Source organism: Hippocampus guttulatus, chromosome 12 (genome assembly GCF_054856545.1).
Source record: "Hippocampus guttulatus isolate MCC_2025c chromosome 12, RoL_Hgut_1.0, whole genome shotgun sequence".
In the NCBI taxonomy this organism is placed as follows: domain Eukaryota; kingdom Metazoa; phylum Chordata; class Actinopteri; order Syngnathiformes; family Syngnathidae; genus Hippocampus; species Hippocampus guttulatus.
This window is the reverse complement of record NC_141272.1, coordinates 7,549,678-7,567,798: the sequence shown is the minus strand read 5'-3', so window position 1 is coordinate 7,567,798 and position 18,121 is coordinate 7,549,678. Positions and strand designations below refer to the sequence as shown.

Genomic DNA, 18,121 nt, shown 5'->3' with positions numbered 1-18,121 from the left:
CATTGCTTCCGATGAGCGTGATCAGCACCTTTAAAATGGCGGCACTAAAAATCGAGACGATAAAATGAAGTTGGTACTCACGCAGATGACAGTGTCGACCATATAATCCTGGGGAACACAAGCAAGCTCCATATAAACGATGGCAGTGTCCATTGTTGGGACAGTTGCACTTTATCATGCAATCACTTCCAAAATAGCCCCTCGGACAACCTGCAAACATGAATGATAACGGAGAACATTGGTCATAATCAAAGGGCAACATTTTTATTGAGAATACAATAAAACGGAATTTTATGTGATGGAAAAAATATTTTGTTTGGTGCAGATGTGCGTGAATTTGTGTACAAATAATACAAACCGGCCTCGCAGAGTAGACCTTGTACCCCCGGCGGGCACAAGCACTTCCCAGACACGGGGTCACACGTGCCTCCATTCTTACACTGGCACAGACTGTTACAATGAGGCCCATAAGTGCCCTGTGGACAAGCTGGAAAATAATGTGGGTCTTGAGAAAAATACATCGTCACCATTGGGTAACGTTAAGACACTGCTTATGTTGGCTTATGTGTAAGGTTTTAAATTCTGGACAATTCAAAGTACTATCCATTCGCAATCAAAATGGACTTTTATGGTCTCATTTTTGGTTGCTGCTGTCTTGTTTGTTGATTAGCTGGCGAGGATTACGCATAAAGTGCATAAAGTGTCCAGTGACTGTGCATCCTAGCAGCGCCAGGCGCATTGGGAGCGTGTATTCTGTAGAAAATGCGACGTTCTAATGGACTTATCCCACATGACTTTCCCTTCATGAGAACCAGCATGACTCGGGTTCACAGCAGACACAGCCATTAGTCACAGGAGCGCACGGGAAGAGTGGACCCTTGGTTTTAAACCCGGCAATGAACATCCTTGGACTCCGGCCTGCTGAGGGCCCTGGCCTTGGAAGGTAGTTTACAGATTGATTCGCCTGGTGCTTTTTTATTCAGGAGTCCATAAACAATGATCCAACCTACGCAGAAGAGCTGACAGGTTTTGATATATGACCCTGGATTGATGCAAGCAGGAGGCTATCTCAGTCTAAAACTGGTCTACACTTCTATAGGTAGCGCAAATAGAACTAACAGATGGATTTTCCCTCGAGGTGGGAAAAATGATGGTTTTCTGAGTCTGCGTGTGTACGTGTACATATTCATGGCCAAAAATAACTAGTTAAAAGATAAACGATAGTTCGTCTGGCAAAAAGACTGCATATTCTTTCGCTGCTGCTGTTCTCTGTGAACTCCCCAAAGAGTCTCTCTTAATCACAAAAGTGAACACTGTCAGACTAATTTCATCAATAAAAAAGTAACTTTTTAACCGTATTGACGTTTCATTGAGAATCAATCCTAATTTGGATCAGGACCAAACTGTACATTGTTGTGACTTCATGAATGTGAATTATGCCATTCGTCGTCATATATTACTTTGAAAGAAGTTGTTTTCAAATCAAAATGTCTCACATTGAGTTAAGTCATGTCAACTTTTTATGACTTCTTCGTTGGTACCATGCTGCATCCGTTACATAGTTTAGTGAAAATCAATTTATTTGTGAACAAACAGGTAAAAACAAAATCATTGGTAGACGATGTTGAAGCTTTTGTATCGCACAAATGAAAACAAATCTCTTTAAAGCATTTTGGAAACTAAGGATCAGACTGCCAAGCGTATGTGATGCAAAAAGCAGATGCGACAGGCACTCTTCATACCGAATATAAGAAACTGTTGAACTTACTCTCATTGCAGATAATGCCAGCCCATCCAGGTGAACATTCGCAGCGGTCTTTATTTTTACCACAGTCTCCATTGACGCAATCTTCACATCGCCAACTGCAGTCTTCCCCAAAAGAATTGTCCAGACACACTGTCAAGAATGAAAAATAAAAATAAAGACACTGTCAGAAAGGTTGAGCACCATCGGCGGATAGTTGATCATGCTTTTGTTGTACCGATTTGGGTGTCCAATCGAAATTCTTCTCGACTTTTTATGAAGCTTTCAAACACTTCATCAGAGTCACCAGCATCGTTATCTTTATGATCGCCGTCGTACGGGGAACGTAATGCTGCCGTGTAATGGAGAAGCTGGGGAACGTTACGGAAGAGCAGCTCTGGAAACCTCGAGACTTCCATCTGCTCTGCATCTTCTTCTTCCTCCTCCTCATCTTCCTCCAACTCTCTGCTATACAAAGCTAACAAAGGCCACACAATGACCACATGTTACCATTGGAATATGAATTGTGATTAAATATTCTATTTAAATGTTATTTTTGTAGGACTAACTAAAATTTCATGTGGATCGAATTACTGGGTATATATTTTTATGGTCATAATATCACAATGTTGCGATTGTTCATTTAAAGCCAGTCTAGCCAAGTAGGTTGAAACAAACTCACACCCTTGGCTGTGTTAAAGCAGGAGATAGTTGGGCGACACATGTAAGTAGAAATCATAGAATTCATGGAAAATTGCATTTTAAAATGCATTTTGTTAAGAATTGGGTCAAGGTTACTGACAGATGCAAGTGTGCTGATCTTGATCCAAGCGGAAACCCTTTCGGCAAAAACACTCATACGCTCCGAGGGTGTTGACACAGCCATGGTCGCAGCCTGAAGTCTCTGCCAGACACTCGTTGATATCTTAAAAGATAATGGAGAAATAACATTTGAAAAAAAATCGAGAGAGGGACTGCACAAAAGTTGTTATCATTGAAATAAAATGGACTGGAATCTGACGAATCAACAACTCTTGAATCTAATGTTTGGTAGCTTGCCTTGTCGTATCAATTGCACAAATGCCTTTAAATAATGGTTTGCTTCTTAGCAACCATACACTTTCTGTTCTTTATCACGGAATCTGGAATAGCTTCTGTCACTTGAACATGTCTTGGGATTTGCGTACAAAATCACAGTGCCACAACACAAAAAAAAAAAAAACATAATTCGCCAACAATGCAGAACTCTTACCATCACAGCCGCAGCCATCTGGGTTTTGTGTGTGGCCGGCTCTGCAGCTGCATTCGTAGCCGCCTGGATAGTTTCTGCAGAAGTGACTGCAGCAGGATTCCCCATTGACACACTCATCACTGTCTGAAGTAGGTACGCAGAAGCACATTGTTAGATTCCGTATATAACTGACGGTTCACTAGGCTAAAAGAAGTTCTTACCTACACAGGTCTTCCTGTCCTGGTCTAGCTGGTAGCCATGATGGCAGGAGCAAAGGGGCCCATTGGTGGTGTGCTCACATTGATGAGAGCAGCCTCCATTATTCTTCTCACAGCTGTTCACAATCTCCATCTCTATGCCTGTCATGTACAAAAGTGTATGGCCATAAAATATCCATCCATCCATTTTCCGAACCGCTTGATCCTCACTAGGGTCGCGGGGGTGCTGGAGCCTATCCCAGCCGTCTTCGAGCAGTAGGCGGGGACACCCTGAACCAGTTGCCAGCCAATCGCAGGGCACACAGAGACGAACAACCATTCACGCCCACACTCACACATAGGGACAATTTAGAGCGTCCAATCAGCCTGCCATGCATGTTTTTGGAATGTGGCAGGAAACTGGAGCACCCGGAGAAAACCCACGCAGGCCCGGGGAGAACATGCAAACTCCACACAGGGAGGCCGGAGCTGGAATTGAACCCGGTACCTCTGCACTGTGAAGCCGACGTGCTAACCACTGGACTACCGGGCCGCCCTGGCCATAAAATAGACACAAAATATTCGGTAAACAAGTACAAATGACTTTAGTTTGGAAAGGAAGTAAAGGAGTCATACATTGCATAGGGAATGTCCTTCACCGTTCAAAACGTGTGCACAAAGCATTGTCCACTGGTGGATGAATGTATCAATTCTTTTTCTGCTATAATGGGTCTGTAGTGGGGAAAAAAGATGTTATCTTTACTCACGGTAGCACCGTTTTCCATCTGCACCAAGCTCAAAGCCCGGATGACACACACATCGAAAGGAGCCCAGCATGTTGACGCATCCATGGGAACACTTGTGATGTCCGGTATTGCACTCGTCAATGTCTGTTGAAGACGGGACATGCACAAAAGTGCTTGGTTGGTTATTTTAAAGACCTAGGAATGCAATACAAATGGCAGAAAAGCAAGACTCACAAAAGAATGGAAGATCCTTGACAAAGACATCTTGATTTATTTATCAGTGTCATGGACACAAGAACGTATGTTGGTAGGTCAGACTGGAATTCACGGTCATGTGCATTTCAGCTTGCATGAAATAAAATGTATCTGTCTTGGCGGGACTTGAGTAAACTGTCCCTCTTGGCTCTGTTGATTAAATTTTACGATAGATGGGAAATTTCCACTGATATACACACGCAGACATAACATGATTGCAAATTAAATACTGGCGGCAGATATTACAAACGATATTGCATTTGTTGGAGCAAGGTTTTGTCGAGAGATGGAGAGATGGAGATTAGGACAAAAAACCCTGATACTTCATCCAACATCCAAAAATCAATTTCAGGGTCAATGCTTTTCTTCATTGTATTTGAGTTTAGTAAATTTGTAACTATGACGAATGCTTGAAAATAAGTTAATTGCTGTAAAATGAAAACATAAATACGATAAACTGTGTACCGGTATGCACATTTGAAGAGTTGTAGCAGCCGTTATGTATTTGTTTATTTTTTTTAATACAAGTTCAGGTTTAAGTTTAAGTGGTTATTTACAGAGCTGTTCAACTTCAGAGGTTTCATTTTCTAGCGCTCCAGTAAATCGCTACTTCTGCCTTGACCAACCCAATAACGATCAATATTTGAGACTTTTGTGTGTAATTGTGATTTTAAATAAATAAATAAATCGGACTCAAGTAAAGCACTGAAAATCCCTTGAAGAATTTTTGAAAGAGCTCAATGGAATTTCTCCATTGCGAGACTAATAAAGGTTTTCCTATCTTATTTGCTAATGTCCCTTAATGCCCAGTGTAAGATGAGTGTATCTGCTTCCTCACCTTCACAGCTCTTGCCATCTTCAGCCAGAGTAAAACCGGGTCGACAGCTGCATTGAACATGGCCATCCGCTGAGACACACAGCTGTTTGCAGCCTCCGTTCCGCTCCTCGCAGGGTTCCCTCACTGCCACATAAAGCCACAGAGGATTTGACCCACACATGCACATTCAATCCTGGGTATCTTGTTGATAAACACATTGTTTGTTCAAGGTCTTGTGGAGGAAATTAGGACTGATGACTTACATTCACAGTGTCTCCCATCTGTCTTGAGCTTGTAGTTCTTTCGGCACTCACATTTATAGTGATTGTTACCCATGTCTAGACATTTGTGCTCACAACCACCATTCAACACCAAGCAGGAGTGTATGGCTTAAAAAACAAAGGAGACACATGCATGTATGAGAAATAAATGTAAAACATTTGCACGAGGCGGCCCGGTAGTCCAGTGGTTAGCACGTCGGCTTCACAGTGCAGAGGTACCGGGTTCAATTCCAGCTCCGGCCTCCCTGTGTGGAGTTTGCATGTTCTCCCCGGGCCTGCGTGGGTTTTCTCCGGGTGCTCCGGTTTCCTCCCACATTCCAAAAACATGCATGTCAGGCTGATTGGACGCTCTAAATTGTCCCTAGGCGTGAGTGTGGGCGTGGATGGTTGTTCGTCTCTGTGTGCCCTGCGATTGGCTGGCAACTGATTCAGGGTGTCCCCCGCCTACTGCCCGAAGACGGCTGGGATAGGCTCCAGCACCCCCCGCGACCCTAATGAGGATCAAGCGGTTCGGAAAATGGATGGATGGACATTTGCACGATAAACATTCATGGTGCCCTTGAACGAGTCACCGTCCTCACTCCCATCTCAAACGGTGCAGCACTGTTTGTCTCTCGCCGAATCTCTCCTTGCACGCCTGCATTGTGTGTGATCTGGTTTTCCATGTGGTGTGCCGCGCAAAATAGGCAGAAGAGTGTATGGTGAACGTTCCCTTAAATGATTAGAATGAGTATAATAAATGACATCAAAACACAAAAATATGTTTAAAAGGTGAAAAGAATATGTACCGTAAGTTACAGTTACCGCAGGCAGTCCTACTGACTTTCGAATATTTCCTTCCAATTACAGTACGATGAACCAAATATGAAATATCACCTCTGTGCCTGAGATTTTATTGGAAGAAAAGATTTTAACACTGATGATTTTAGCAGGCCCAAACCTCAAAGTCTGTCCTCTTGTGCAAAGATACGACAGAAAGACGGAGCGAGACTCTCACTACAATCATAACTTTTTTTCATGTTCGCTGTATTCTCTCTTGTTTTAGAGCATGATCAACTCTAAACTTGTGTATGTTGCTTGTCTATGCCTGGACCTTGAGTCTGTAAAAAAGCAATTAAAATTCAATCAGTGTACATTTTTTTTGTAACTCTCAATGAGACTTTTGCACCTGCTGACGGGTATTCGGGACTATTCATTGAGCGCAACATGCTCCGGATTTGATGTGATCCTTCTGCAGTCTGCATGTTTCAACGCCTTCCGCAAATGTTCAAGAGTCTTTATGTAAGAACTCTTCAAAGTAGGCCAAAGTTTTTCCATTGTCGGTACTTTAGCTTTCGGTCATTATCCTGTTGAAGGACGAATGACCTGCAACTAATTCCGATCTTTGTGATGCTGGGCAGTACAAAAAGCTCCAGAATACCTTGACAATCTTTATTTCATTGAACCACTCATACACAGATTCAAGACACCCAGAGTCAGATGGAGAAAAACATTCCCAGATCATAACCAAGTCTTGACCTTCTTTCACAGACACTCTTCAAAGCTGGTCTAGCTGTAGTCGTTATTAATGAGGGTGGGCCAAAATACTTGTGTGCACGGTGTGCACGTCTCACTGAGTGTTAGTTACAGCAATTAATTGATTGGAGTGACCGGCTCAAAAGACTGTGGGAAAAAACATTCAGTTAAGGGTACCGTTATTTTTGTCTAGCGAATTTAATTAGGGTGTGTGGGGGTTTTTTTAATGCACAAGTACGAAGGTTTTCCAATGTCATATTCTGTGTATTTGTTCTCATTCCCTAAAACAATGTTTGAAATGTGTGTGCCAATGTAGCAACATGAGCTAGTGAGGAAGTGTTAAAACCGCTTACCAATGCAGGTCCGACCATCAGTGTGCATGCGGAATCCTTCACTGCACTCACAAAAATAAGAGCTTGGTGTGTTGACGCACGTCTGCTGGCATCCTCCATTGAGCTCCGCGCATTCATTGACATCTGAACACACACAAATGTACAATAATATTCAGAATAATCGAAAACAAAAGGAAGATGTCTAGTGTGGTAAACTGTGGTTGTCTGTAGCCTCATCTGCAGAAAGCCATCAAAAGGGAAAGCACGAACAAAGTGAGAACATGCCAACTAACCAAACTGTTATTATTCCAAAGGTGGTCCATATATAAATAAAACGATACTGGGAAGAAAGGTGGTGGTAACATCAGAAGCCAGTTGTCCATTCATTTTCTAGACTACTTGTCCTTATTCAGGTCACGGTTAGGCTGGAATACTGAAGAAAACTATCCAAACTGCACAGGGGAAGGCCACCTAAAAATGTGTTTGTGCAAACTGGTTGTCTCCTCACGTTCTTCTTACCTTGACATGACTTGCCATCTGGCCCCAACTCACTGCCCACAGGACACTTGCAGTAGTAGCTGCCGATCGTATTGCAACAGTTTTCTTCGCAGCCTCCTTTGTCCACCTCACATTCATTTATATCTGAAAGAAAAGCAAATTGTGAAAATGACTTGGCTCAATTATTAAGACAACGTGAGATACTTTTATTTTAAATTAATATATGCATTGGGGGGAAAAAACTCAATACATTGCTGATCATTCTGTTAAAGATTTTAGAGATAAATGAGAATTTGAAAATGAAAAATGAAATGGAAAAAAAAACAACACGAAGAAGAAGATGCACAAGAAGAATTAGACTCTTATATCCTTCATTCTGTAATTAATAAAAGTTCTGATGTAGTATTAGAGTGTGTGCCAGATGTAACTTTCTGAATGTGTGATGCTGCAATGGCTGTGTGCATGTGCATGGATATGACAATGTCCAATTCTGTCGAAAAGCAAAAAAAAAAGAAAAAAGTGCCAGGAAGGCAGTCTAAAAGGGGCAACAGATACAACAGAAGTGATGGAACAGTGCCTCTGTTTGTGGATTACATAACTGGTTAAGGACACATCAAGAAGGACCATAAATCAGAACCTCGGGATGGAAATCTGAGACTCTTCCCCAAAATGAGTCTGTAAAGATCTCGATCTAGATCTAAAGATCAGTTGTCACTTTCTTTGCTGGAAACACACTGGTGCATGCCATTATTCACGGAATTAAGTGTGTTCTACACTCAAGTGGAAAGTGTTGCCATGGAGCTGCTATATGAACAGGGCAAATAACAGTTTCCCATCCGGTAACACGGACAACACACAGCTGGTTAAAAGCTCTTGTGTTCTCTACAGACAGACTGATTCCAGATCCCTGTGTAGATCATTAAGTCTTACTTGCATAGCGTGTTCTCTAGACTCCACTTCAGAATTTCCCAAAAGATCTCTTCGCTTCCTCCACCAAAAACAACCTCAACTGACTGCTTCAACTTTGAAGCAGTCTTATTGAAATAGTACATTACAGAATTGATTCGAATTTATTTTCCATAATACTACCAACAAAACTGAATTCCCTTTTCAACAAGATATCAGTTTAAGTTCTGTAGTTTTTGTTTTGATGTTATACTTTTTCGTGTCATTAGACGACACGAGAACAGGTTTTCGTGTACAGTACTTACACCCTGCATATAAACAGCAGGTGTGTTTGATTTAGCATTATAAATCAATCCCGTTCAAACATGAACTCTGCAATCGGGGTGAGAGTTGAAGCGATGAGAGATGGCCTAACTATTTGCTCCTGCAACAAATACTCAATATACAAGTCACACTTCGAACATAAAAAATGCTTGTCGAAACTTTCAGTCCTAATTGTGTCCAAGAAACCGGAACAGAAACCACTCAAACCACCTCCAGTGTGAAGTCAGTACTGACCATGAATAACAAAAACTAAAGTAAGTACCGGTAATCGGAATCATCAATAGTTTCCAACCTTGCTCAGCTGAATCTTGTGTGTGTGTGTGTGTGTGTGTGTGTGTTTTTTCAACATATACATTTTAGAGACACACTAAATTCAAACCAAACTTGAAGTCCTATTACAAAGTCTTACTGCAGCATTTATTTAACAACAATGTGTGCAGTGGATAAATTGTTCTGCATATGATGGAGAGCTGCATAAATCTGTCCGCAGAAGTGCAAGAAAGAGAGTGCTTTCATCACTGAAGAAAACCAAAAAAGTGAGTTGAGCTGAGACCTTAGAACATGTGAAAGACAAACTCATAGAAATCCTCATCTAATCTATCACTCCAATGTGCGAAAAGCAAATAGTTTGGGCCAAAAACACTCACAGCAGACAGCTGCCTCTACAACACGTGCTTGTGACATTGTCGTAAAGAAGGGCTTCCGTTTAAAAAACAGAGGCAGGCAAGCGCTCGCTCAGGTGAATCTGTGAGGGTGGCAAAGGCCTTGTGGAGTGTACATCTGTGTGTGTGTGTGCGTGTGTGTGCGCGGTGGGTGGCTAGCAACCCAATATCCTCAGGTCACCATCAGTATTCCCAACAGTCCCTATGTATTTACTGGACAACGGGTATTTTACAGTATTTTGTTTCTTGAATGTGTCGCGAGGCATTTGGCAGGTTAGAATCCCAAGCACACAAAGCACTGGTTTTTTTTTAATTGCAGCAAGACTCAACAGAACTAGATCCTTCAAAGCCCATGTGTACCACGACCTCTCAAGAATTTCTACCACCTTGAACAGCCAGAGACCCCACAAGACCACCTCTTAAGAAGTTAACAGACTGTCGATGCTATGCTGTAGGTAAACTCCAATGATGACGTGGTGGAAATGTGGTGTACGTAGAGTAACAGTGAAATATTGACAACAATAGGAGTGAACACTTACCATATTGGCACCGTGTCCCTTTAAAACCTTTTGGACAATGACATATAAGATCCCCACTCTCTGCGCATCGGCCTCCATTGAAACACGTATTGGCACTGCATATCCCTAAAGGTGTGACATATAAGAGTGTGACATTATCATATATATTTTTACAATTTTTTAATGTTTAGTTAACTGGTGCAATTACACACTGTATGGTTTATTTTTTGGGGTCACCATTGAAAACGTTGCATACTGATATTAAAATGCTAATAATACCTACTATGAAGACAGCCTGGTTCGCCATCTGTTTGAGTCCAACCAGGGCAGCACTTATAAACTGTGCGAATATCTGTCCTGTACACTTGTCTGTACATTGTGTAATATGTTGTCCTGTGGAGAGCAAAATCGGCCTTGCTTACTGGGTTGTAATAGCTACATTTCACCATGAACATGATGAATTATTTAGTGTTGGAGAAAGGAGTGACTCTTACCTCCTCTCATATCCTACACACCATCTGTGGCCTGTGCAGCCCTGCCTCCACACCTTCACCATTCGTGTAAAACCCTGAACACAAGGCTGAGGGCCACCCAAATGAAACATCTCCTGGTCGGCGCAAACATTGGGCCTGAAATGCAGACAGAGATGAACAGATCTGTTGCTGATGCCATTTGAATTAGTTTCACAAAAGAGAACAGATTAACCATGGCCTTTCGCATGCTTCTTCTCATGAACATCACTCTTAACAATATTGCCAATGACAATTGCAAGTTTTGTGATGTGTTAAAATCCACATGATGTTACAGGGGCATCCAGAATGCCCAAAAATAAAAAAAAAACGAAATCACTTTTCTGTACATAGAAGCGAAAGTTTCAAAACCAGTGTGAGTCCAAGTTCTAAGTTTTAATATATATTCTGTAGAAGTCACAGGACCAGCCAAACTCTGAAAAAAAGTGTCTTCAAGTCCGAAAAATACAGTAGTAACTCCGCGAACTGTTAGTTTATCAGGTCACTCCAAATTCTTTTTTTTTTATGTGTGAATGACACGTAACGCAACCAGTTGCTCCTCTATTTAGAACGTCCGATCACTTCCTAATGAGCTTCCATTATATTCCACGTCACTATCACAGGATCTGTACCTTAGCCAAACTTGTTGTTGACCAAGCACATAAAGATTTGTGATCGTAAACAGAGAACAGGTTTAACATTTACAATTGTCTGCACGACCATTTTCCAAGCAGATTTGGGGAAAAGAAAAGACTGTTAGCTTGTCTGTTAACTCTTCTTGTCATTATTATTGTGGCAACCAACATTAACACCCAAGTTGATAAGTTGCTCCTCTATTTTTTTCTGGCAATGGCGGGAGCTTCAGGTGGCTTTCCAAGTGGCCTATGGCAGGGTCCACCTCTACCAACCATCTTTCTGACTTCCGGGTTGAGTGAACGCTGGCGCGTTTTGGCTGCCGCTGCTCAACCCGTATTGTTTTGTGTTTTTTGTTATTGTAAAGTGTCCTTGGGTGTCTTGAAAGGCGCTTATAAATAAAATGTATTATTATTATTATTATTATTATCTGGCTCCAATTCAAAACACTAACAGCCTGAAGTTAATGAAAGGAAGTGTTCAGCTTTTCTTGTCATTAAAACGTTTCATTTAACCTTGCCGAACACACTCTAATTAATTTAATAGACGTCTGTTGGCGAGACAAAATACTTTAAAATTTGAATTTTGTTGGAAGGTGTATGAAAGGCAATTCAAACCGTGCATTTGTCATAGGTTACTTGCAAGTGCGAGCTCTAGTGGCCAATTAAAAGAATAGGATTTCGATCGGTCATGATGCTTGCGTCTAAATACAACTGTTCACACACACACACACACACACACACACACACACACACACACACACACACGTGTCACAATAATGAATGCTCTATATCGCTCCAGAAGTGTGTGAACATGTAATTTAGTTTAGTTTTCATTTAACAAGTTCAGATATTCGATACAATATATTCTATTTCGAAACAATCTACTTACATTTCGAGTTGCAATTCCAATGTTGACCCGGCGTATAATGTGCTGAATGATATCAGACACAAAGTGAAAATGTCTGGGAACATATCTAATTGATATGAGGAAAGAGGCCTAATTTAACAATACTTTCTGTCCCTTAGGAAGCCGATATCATCATTGGGTTGCCGGGAAGCAAAACGCTCCACCAAATGAAGAACACGTTTCCATTAAAATAATCCGTCTTGAGACAAGGCTCGAAAAATTGGTGTAAGTCTTTAGTGCTCCGGCATGTGATCCGGACGTGAGCTCGCGTCAGCTGTGAGAGAAGATGAAGGTCGACGTCTCATGTCAACAGGTTTGCGCGTAAGTGCACCACCCACAGTCGTAGAGTGGTTTGCTTACCACCTCCACCCCCAGTAAAACTGACTCGGAAATCTGGAGTTTAACGTCATGTCTTGATGGTTGAATGGTTGGATGGATGGATGGATGGATGGATGGATGGATAGATAGATAGATAGATAGATAGATAGATAGATAGATAGATAGATAGATAGATAGATAGATAGATAGATAGATAGATAGATAGATAGATAGATAGATAGATAGATAGATAGACAGACAGACGGGTGCATCCAAATATTAGATATTAAATATTCATATTAGAATCGAGTGGAAAATTCACTTCCTAAAGGGATACCCCAATTCATGCATTAACACAAAGTGAGATTTCATGAGTATATAATATATTCGCATTATGATACATTGATGATAAAAGTCCAAAATTGACCATCTCAAGGAATAAGAATGTTTCATAAGAAATCCAAATAATTTTTAATATTGAAATTAGGTAGGTATTGGCCTTCTGAAAAAGTATTTTCAGTTATTGGTAATCTTTTAGTTTTACTTCTTGAATTGAGGTCTCGAAATAAACTTTTTGGGAGATATAAAAAAACAATAAAAGTAATAATTCAAAATAGCTGAACTTATCCATAAGGCATGTTTTGTTTGATGGCATTACGTAACTATTCATAAAAGTTTTGTTTCAACTAATATAACTTTCCACAAATCTGTATCACAAACATATTCACACTTTGTTACTGGTTTTATGATTTGTCATTGTAATACATGATGTAATAGTATATTAATTGATATTGCTCAAAGTGATCTCGTAATATTGTGCACCAAGTGTAGCTATTGTTGTGGAAAATGAATTTAGACGTACAACTTTATTCGTAAAAACGTTTATGCTTTCGATATGAGCGGTCGTGTCCGTGACGTCACTTCCCGTGGTGATTCCTGTTCGACTGAGCACGCAGGAGGATGAAAAGTTCCTCTCCGACTGCCCTCGACTTTTGGAATTTTAACTGTTGTATTTTGCTCTCGCACATTTGGAGTAAATGTGAAAGGACTTTTCGCGACTCGGGAGCTTTATTAGAGGAAAGTGCTACCTTGAGCAAATAAGCAAAGGGTGAGAAACAGGTTTGAACTCTGCGCTTCAATTGCGCTAATGCTAGATGGTTACTTAGCGTCATAAACAGCCAGTTATATTTACAGTATATCTATTTTTCCTCGAATGTCACATATTAGAAACCCTAGCTAAAGGAGCACATACCACTCTTAGCCAAGCGTGTTTTATGTTAATATTTGCGAATAGTAGTGTTAACAAGTTTGAGGGTGACCGCTATGTAGCAAACAATGCTAATGAGAAGAAACAAGACTTATTGGAAAGGGCTTTTGCATGTCATTGCGGTTGACTTGAACTCCCTAACGACCATTTCCATGGTCATTTACATGTAACTGTAATAGTTCCACCTGGTTTGTATTTATGTCAGTGTACTGTTGTGAAAAAAATCCACTAATATTTAGTCTCCGTTTAGTCTGTCAACGGACGTGATTGTTTTCATCATGTGATTTGTTTTCGCATCATACATTTGAAATGGCTCTCAGTGATACTGTACGAGGAGACGATGGCGATGTGAATATTAGTTTGTTGCAGTGAGTCCGCTACTATGCATACTGTCAGTATTGACTGTATGATAACTAATGATGGTGTCACTTCATATTTCCGCACAGCCAAATGAACGGCGCAACATTCCCCTCTCCCGTTGCCGAGATGGCAGAAATCAACCGCATCCACTATGATCTGGAGTACACTGAGGGGATCAGCCAAAGGATGCGCATACCTCAGATGCTTAAAGTGGCTCCCCAAGGCCAGGATGACTCCAGTCTTGGCTCACGGCAGCTTCCTCAGAGTGTTATAATGCAGGTCCCGGAAAGAATTGTTGTCTCAGGTCTGAATACTTGTTTGTACCCTTCATATAAAATCAATGTGTTCTTCTAAAATTGGTGGCTTTGTAAACATGTACCAGATACAATATGATGAAAAATATATTCATTTTAAGCGGTTGTGACGGAGTGTGGCCTTTAGAATTTATTTGATGGTTGAAAAAAGGAGGCTTGCGAAAGAAATGTATCATCAATGTAGTCTTACTTTTTTTTTTTTAATTAACCTGTAATGTAAAGATTTATATTTGATAGCACTTTGACCTCATATGATGACTCCATACTTCAGGAGACACTGATGACAGCCAGTTTTCAAGACCGAGAGACCTAGATTTAATCCAGTCAACGCCTTTAGAAGCCTTGTCCCTGAAGACCCCACCGAGAGTACTCACACTCAGTGAGCGACCTCTTGACTTCCTGGTGGAAGAGCAGAATAGAGCACCAGAAAGTGAGGCTGTGGTAAGTGATAGAGCAATCAGTCCTGTTCCATTACAGTATGGGAAAAATCAATTAAGCAAAGTAAAACTCTGATTTACAGTCAATCTTGGATAACTGGCCTTCTTTGTTTTAGCTGCGGCCCCATGGCCGATCGAGACGAGAACGCTCAGCTAGTGAGAATGCAGCTGTCCGTCATGGTAGTCAACTGATGCATAATGATTCAGCGTGAGTATTTGTTCATCCATTGGTACTGCATCCTTCTTGCATGCTGCATCTTTTTCCTACTTCTTTTACTTTCATGTTTCCCTTTTTTCCCCATAGAGACATTGTTGTCTTTATTGCCACATAATACACATTTTTTGTGGGGGGTGGTGGTTCAGGAATCCATTAAAAGTTGTGTCATATTAAGTATTTATTTTGGATTAATTGTTTGATAAGAGCAAAGTTTGTCAATTGTAGAGCCTTTGCAATTTTTGCAGTCAGGAAGGAGAGTGCCCAGGGACCATCATATAGAAGAGTTCCACCGCACAAAAAAAAAAAATAATTAACACACCGTTTTGTAACGTAATCCCTTTTCCTAGCTCGCATGATTTAATGTCTTGTTTTTCCTAGCTTCTCTCTGTATTTGCAGGGCAGTTGCTCCAATAAAACTCTTTTGTTGGCAATTTAGGATAATCCTTGCCATTTCTTTAACCATGGTCACACCATTCCTAAAAAATAATGCATGTTAGAGCTTGTAATTAAAATGTAATTTCATTTGCATGCCCTACGGCGATTTTTGTTTCGTGCTTTGGGTGTCAAATTTTTTTTTCTCAAGCTATGTAGCAGTGTATCTTTCCTGAACACTGCAGCAGAACTAACACATTTGAGGATAGTTCCTTTTCCTCATTTCTCTCCCATCTCCTTCCCTGTTCCCTTTTCTCTTCCTGTTTCCTTTCCTTATTATTTTCTCTAAATTGGCTGCTCTAAATGGTTGCCTCCAAGCAGTGCAACAGCATCCCCCCCAGCCACTCTTCACTCCCCTTCCCCTTCTACCATGGCTGAAGAAGAACACAACCTGTACAGCGCTAGTGGCGTTTTATCTTTCCTCCAGTGCACTACACGTCGGGCCTACGAGCATGTCCTTGAGGTCTTGGATGAAAACCCTCGCAGGTGACCCCCCAATTGCCACAAACTCTCATTCGGCCAGTAAGGAGAGCGTCACACAGCGAGATGGCGATCTTTTCTAGCAGTGAAGCCCCCTCAACATCACAGTTGTAATCAGATAGGATTGCAATGATATGTAAACCTTTTAATAATGGACCAACACATGAAGCATTTCAGGTGGAAAGGTCAAATGGCATAACAGTTTCTGCTGTCAATATGTTACAAGCTACTGGGATGCTATCTGACCGAAAAATAACCCCTGCCATTTACTGTATGATAACCTGAGGTTGTGTAATAGGTACAAGTATAGTGAATAGTTTGGTGCTGGTAAATTAAGCTTAAGACGGCATCAAATGTTATTTCCTTATCAAATGCGAGGACATAATTCCTCCAGGCAACACTGCGGTGTGCCATAATTCCTCCAGGCAACACTGCGGTGTGCCATAATGTTCCATGCTCTCACTGTGTGTTTGCATGCCACCTTACAACAAATGGGGTAGTGCTGCGTGCATATTAGAGTCAAATTTCAAAGAACACAATGCAGAATTTGTGAAATAAACTGTTACACTCGTTGGTTGAGCAAACTACCAGTTATAAATATACTCATAATCCTCAAAGAAGTTCAAAATGTGCCAAATCTTGGTAACAAACAAGAGAAATGGTTTGGCAGTTAGAACATCAGACTTAACGAGGGAGGTCAAGTCGATTCAACTAAAATGAAGGCCTGCGTACCTTGTTTGCAAATTGGCAAAACCAAAACATTTTTAACCTGTTTGGCAAGCGTTTTTATTTAGAATAGGGAAGGGTATCCAGACATTTGCATGCTTTTGGAACAGTGTTTTGTGTAAGTGCTAGCTCTTATTTTTCCCTTTTTCACCCAACCCAAACCTGTATTTCCTCACCCCTGTAGAAAAACATCACTGCGAGGGGGGTCAGCTTCAAGCTCCAACCCCCTGAATGAATCCAGGTAACATCATGTAGCACTCACTTTTCATTTTGTTCCGCTCCTTTAACCCATCCTTTCCTGTCTATTCCTCTTGTTTCATGCACCATTTGTCGAGAAATGAATGAATTTGCATAGACCATTTTACGTGAGGTATATTAAACACGTTTTAATCCAGGTTATTGTGCAACTGTTTTTTAAGGCTTGCATTATCAACATACGAAGGCTCTCTGGATGGAGGATCTGATGACATGACCATTGTAGATGCTGCAACACTTCGACGACAGGTTGGATCCTTGCAATAACAACATCGGTGTTTAGTGGCTAAGAGAGTTGATCTGGCAAAAACTAACTGAGGAAAAATAATGTACTTTTAATTTGTAGCTTATCAAGTTAAACCGACGGCTCCAGCTTCTGGAAGAAGAGAATAAGGAGCGAGCAAAGCGCGAGATGATCCTGTACTCTGTCACTGTCGCTTTCTGGCTCGTCAACACGTGGGTGTGGTTAAAACGTTAAAAGTACATCTGTATTGCTGGTACCCCTGCAAAACAAGTTAACATATCTCTATGACGTGTGTGACATGTTACACTTGCTGCCATATGAGCAAGACCATAACCTATTGCGCGAAGCACTCATGTCATGTTTGGTTTATTTAATATACAGGGATGTCCATTTTTTTACAGCTGTGCTTTTGTTAGTTTAGTCTGGTTCTATTTTTGTTTTTGATTCTAAATGTTGAGCAATGCTAAGCATGACTTGTAAATATGTATCACTTTAGAAAGGAGTAATGCTATATTTTGTTTCTAAATCTAAATGTTGAGCAGTGCTTGCTGTGACTTGTAAATATGAAAGTAGTATGTCATTAATAAAGTACAGCTCTGTTTACCAAAGGAAAAATGCAGCTGTGATAGAGATGTGTAATTAAGTTGCATATTTATATATTTACATGCAGGGTATGTACAACTGTGGTGCAAGAGAGAGAGGTTAGAATGGCTCTGCGTAAAACATGACTATTCTTCAAGTGTCCTTGTAAGAGCCCTGATCAAAATTCTATTGAACCTCCGTGGAAGGAGCTGACAAATACCATCTAGAGAAAGCACCCCTTCAAACATGGAGCCATTGAATCAGTTTTCTAATGAAAAGCAGGCCAAAATACCTGCTGAGAGGTGCAAACGTCACACTAAAAGTTAACTAACATTTGAATGCAGTGATTGCTTCAAAGGGTTGTGAACAGAATATGAAGTACCACTATTTTTGTCAAGGCCTGCTTGATGAG

The 18,121-nt window shown here is 40.9% G+C and overlaps 2 protein-coding genes across 3 annotated transcripts in view; one reads left to right on the top strand and one right to left on the bottom strand.

Moving 5' to 3' along the window:
* The window catches only part of egfem1 (EGF-like and EMI domain containing 1), a 32,749-nt gene extending 20,419 nt beyond the window's left edge, over window positions 1–12,330 (bottom strand). Inside the window, exons 1-16 of the mRNA XM_086125318.1 lie at window positions 12,060–12,330; window positions 10,521–10,655; window positions 10,310–10,419; window positions 10,048–10,152; window positions 7,638–7,760; window positions 7,140–7,262; window positions 5,254–5,379; window positions 5,012–5,134; window positions 3,940–4,062; window positions 3,197–3,334; window positions 2,997–3,119; window positions 2,547–2,669; window positions 1,983–2,222; window positions 1,769–1,897; window positions 359–487; window positions 82–210 (exon numbers count right to left, since the gene is read on the bottom strand). Coding sequence (XP_085981444.1) covers window positions 82–210; window positions 359–487; window positions 1,769–1,897; window positions 1,983–2,222; window positions 2,547–2,669; window positions 2,997–3,119; window positions 3,197–3,334; window positions 3,940–4,062; window positions 5,012–5,134; window positions 5,254–5,379; window positions 7,140–7,262; window positions 7,638–7,760; window positions 10,048–10,152; window positions 10,310–10,419; window positions 10,521–10,655; window positions 12,060–12,142 — 2,062 coding nt within the window. The 5' untranslated portion in view covers window positions 12,143–12,330. The remainder of the gene's footprint in view (window positions 1–81; window positions 211–358; window positions 488–1,768; window positions 1,898–1,982; window positions 2,223–2,546; window positions 2,670–2,996; window positions 3,120–3,196; window positions 3,335–3,939; window positions 4,063–5,011; window positions 5,135–5,253; window positions 5,380–7,139; window positions 7,263–7,637; window positions 7,761–10,047; window positions 10,153–10,309; window positions 10,420–10,520; window positions 10,656–12,059) is intronic.
* Window positions 12,331–13,324: 994 nt separating this feature from the next.
* On the top strand, window positions 13,325–17,742 carry mffa (mitochondrial fission factor a). 2 transcript variants are annotated; one of them, XM_086125316.1, is made up of 8 exons: window positions 13,325–13,503; window positions 14,109–14,326; window positions 14,608–14,777; window positions 14,890–14,981; window positions 15,744–15,908; window positions 16,813–16,869; window positions 17,048–17,132; window positions 17,230–17,742. In XM_086125316.1, the coding sequence occupies exons 2-8, from the start codon at window positions 14,113–14,115 to the stop codon at window positions 17,359–17,361; spliced, it is 915 nt and encodes a 304-aa protein (XP_085981442.1). In that variant the 5' UTR covers window positions 13,325–13,503; window positions 14,109–14,112; the 3' UTR covers window positions 17,362–17,742. The 2 variants fall into 2 exon arrangements, with proteins under 2 accessions (XP_085981442.1, XP_085981443.1); XM_086125317.1 differs by lacking the exon at window positions 15,744–15,908.
* The last annotated feature ends 379 nt before the right edge of the window (window positions 17,743–18,121 follow it).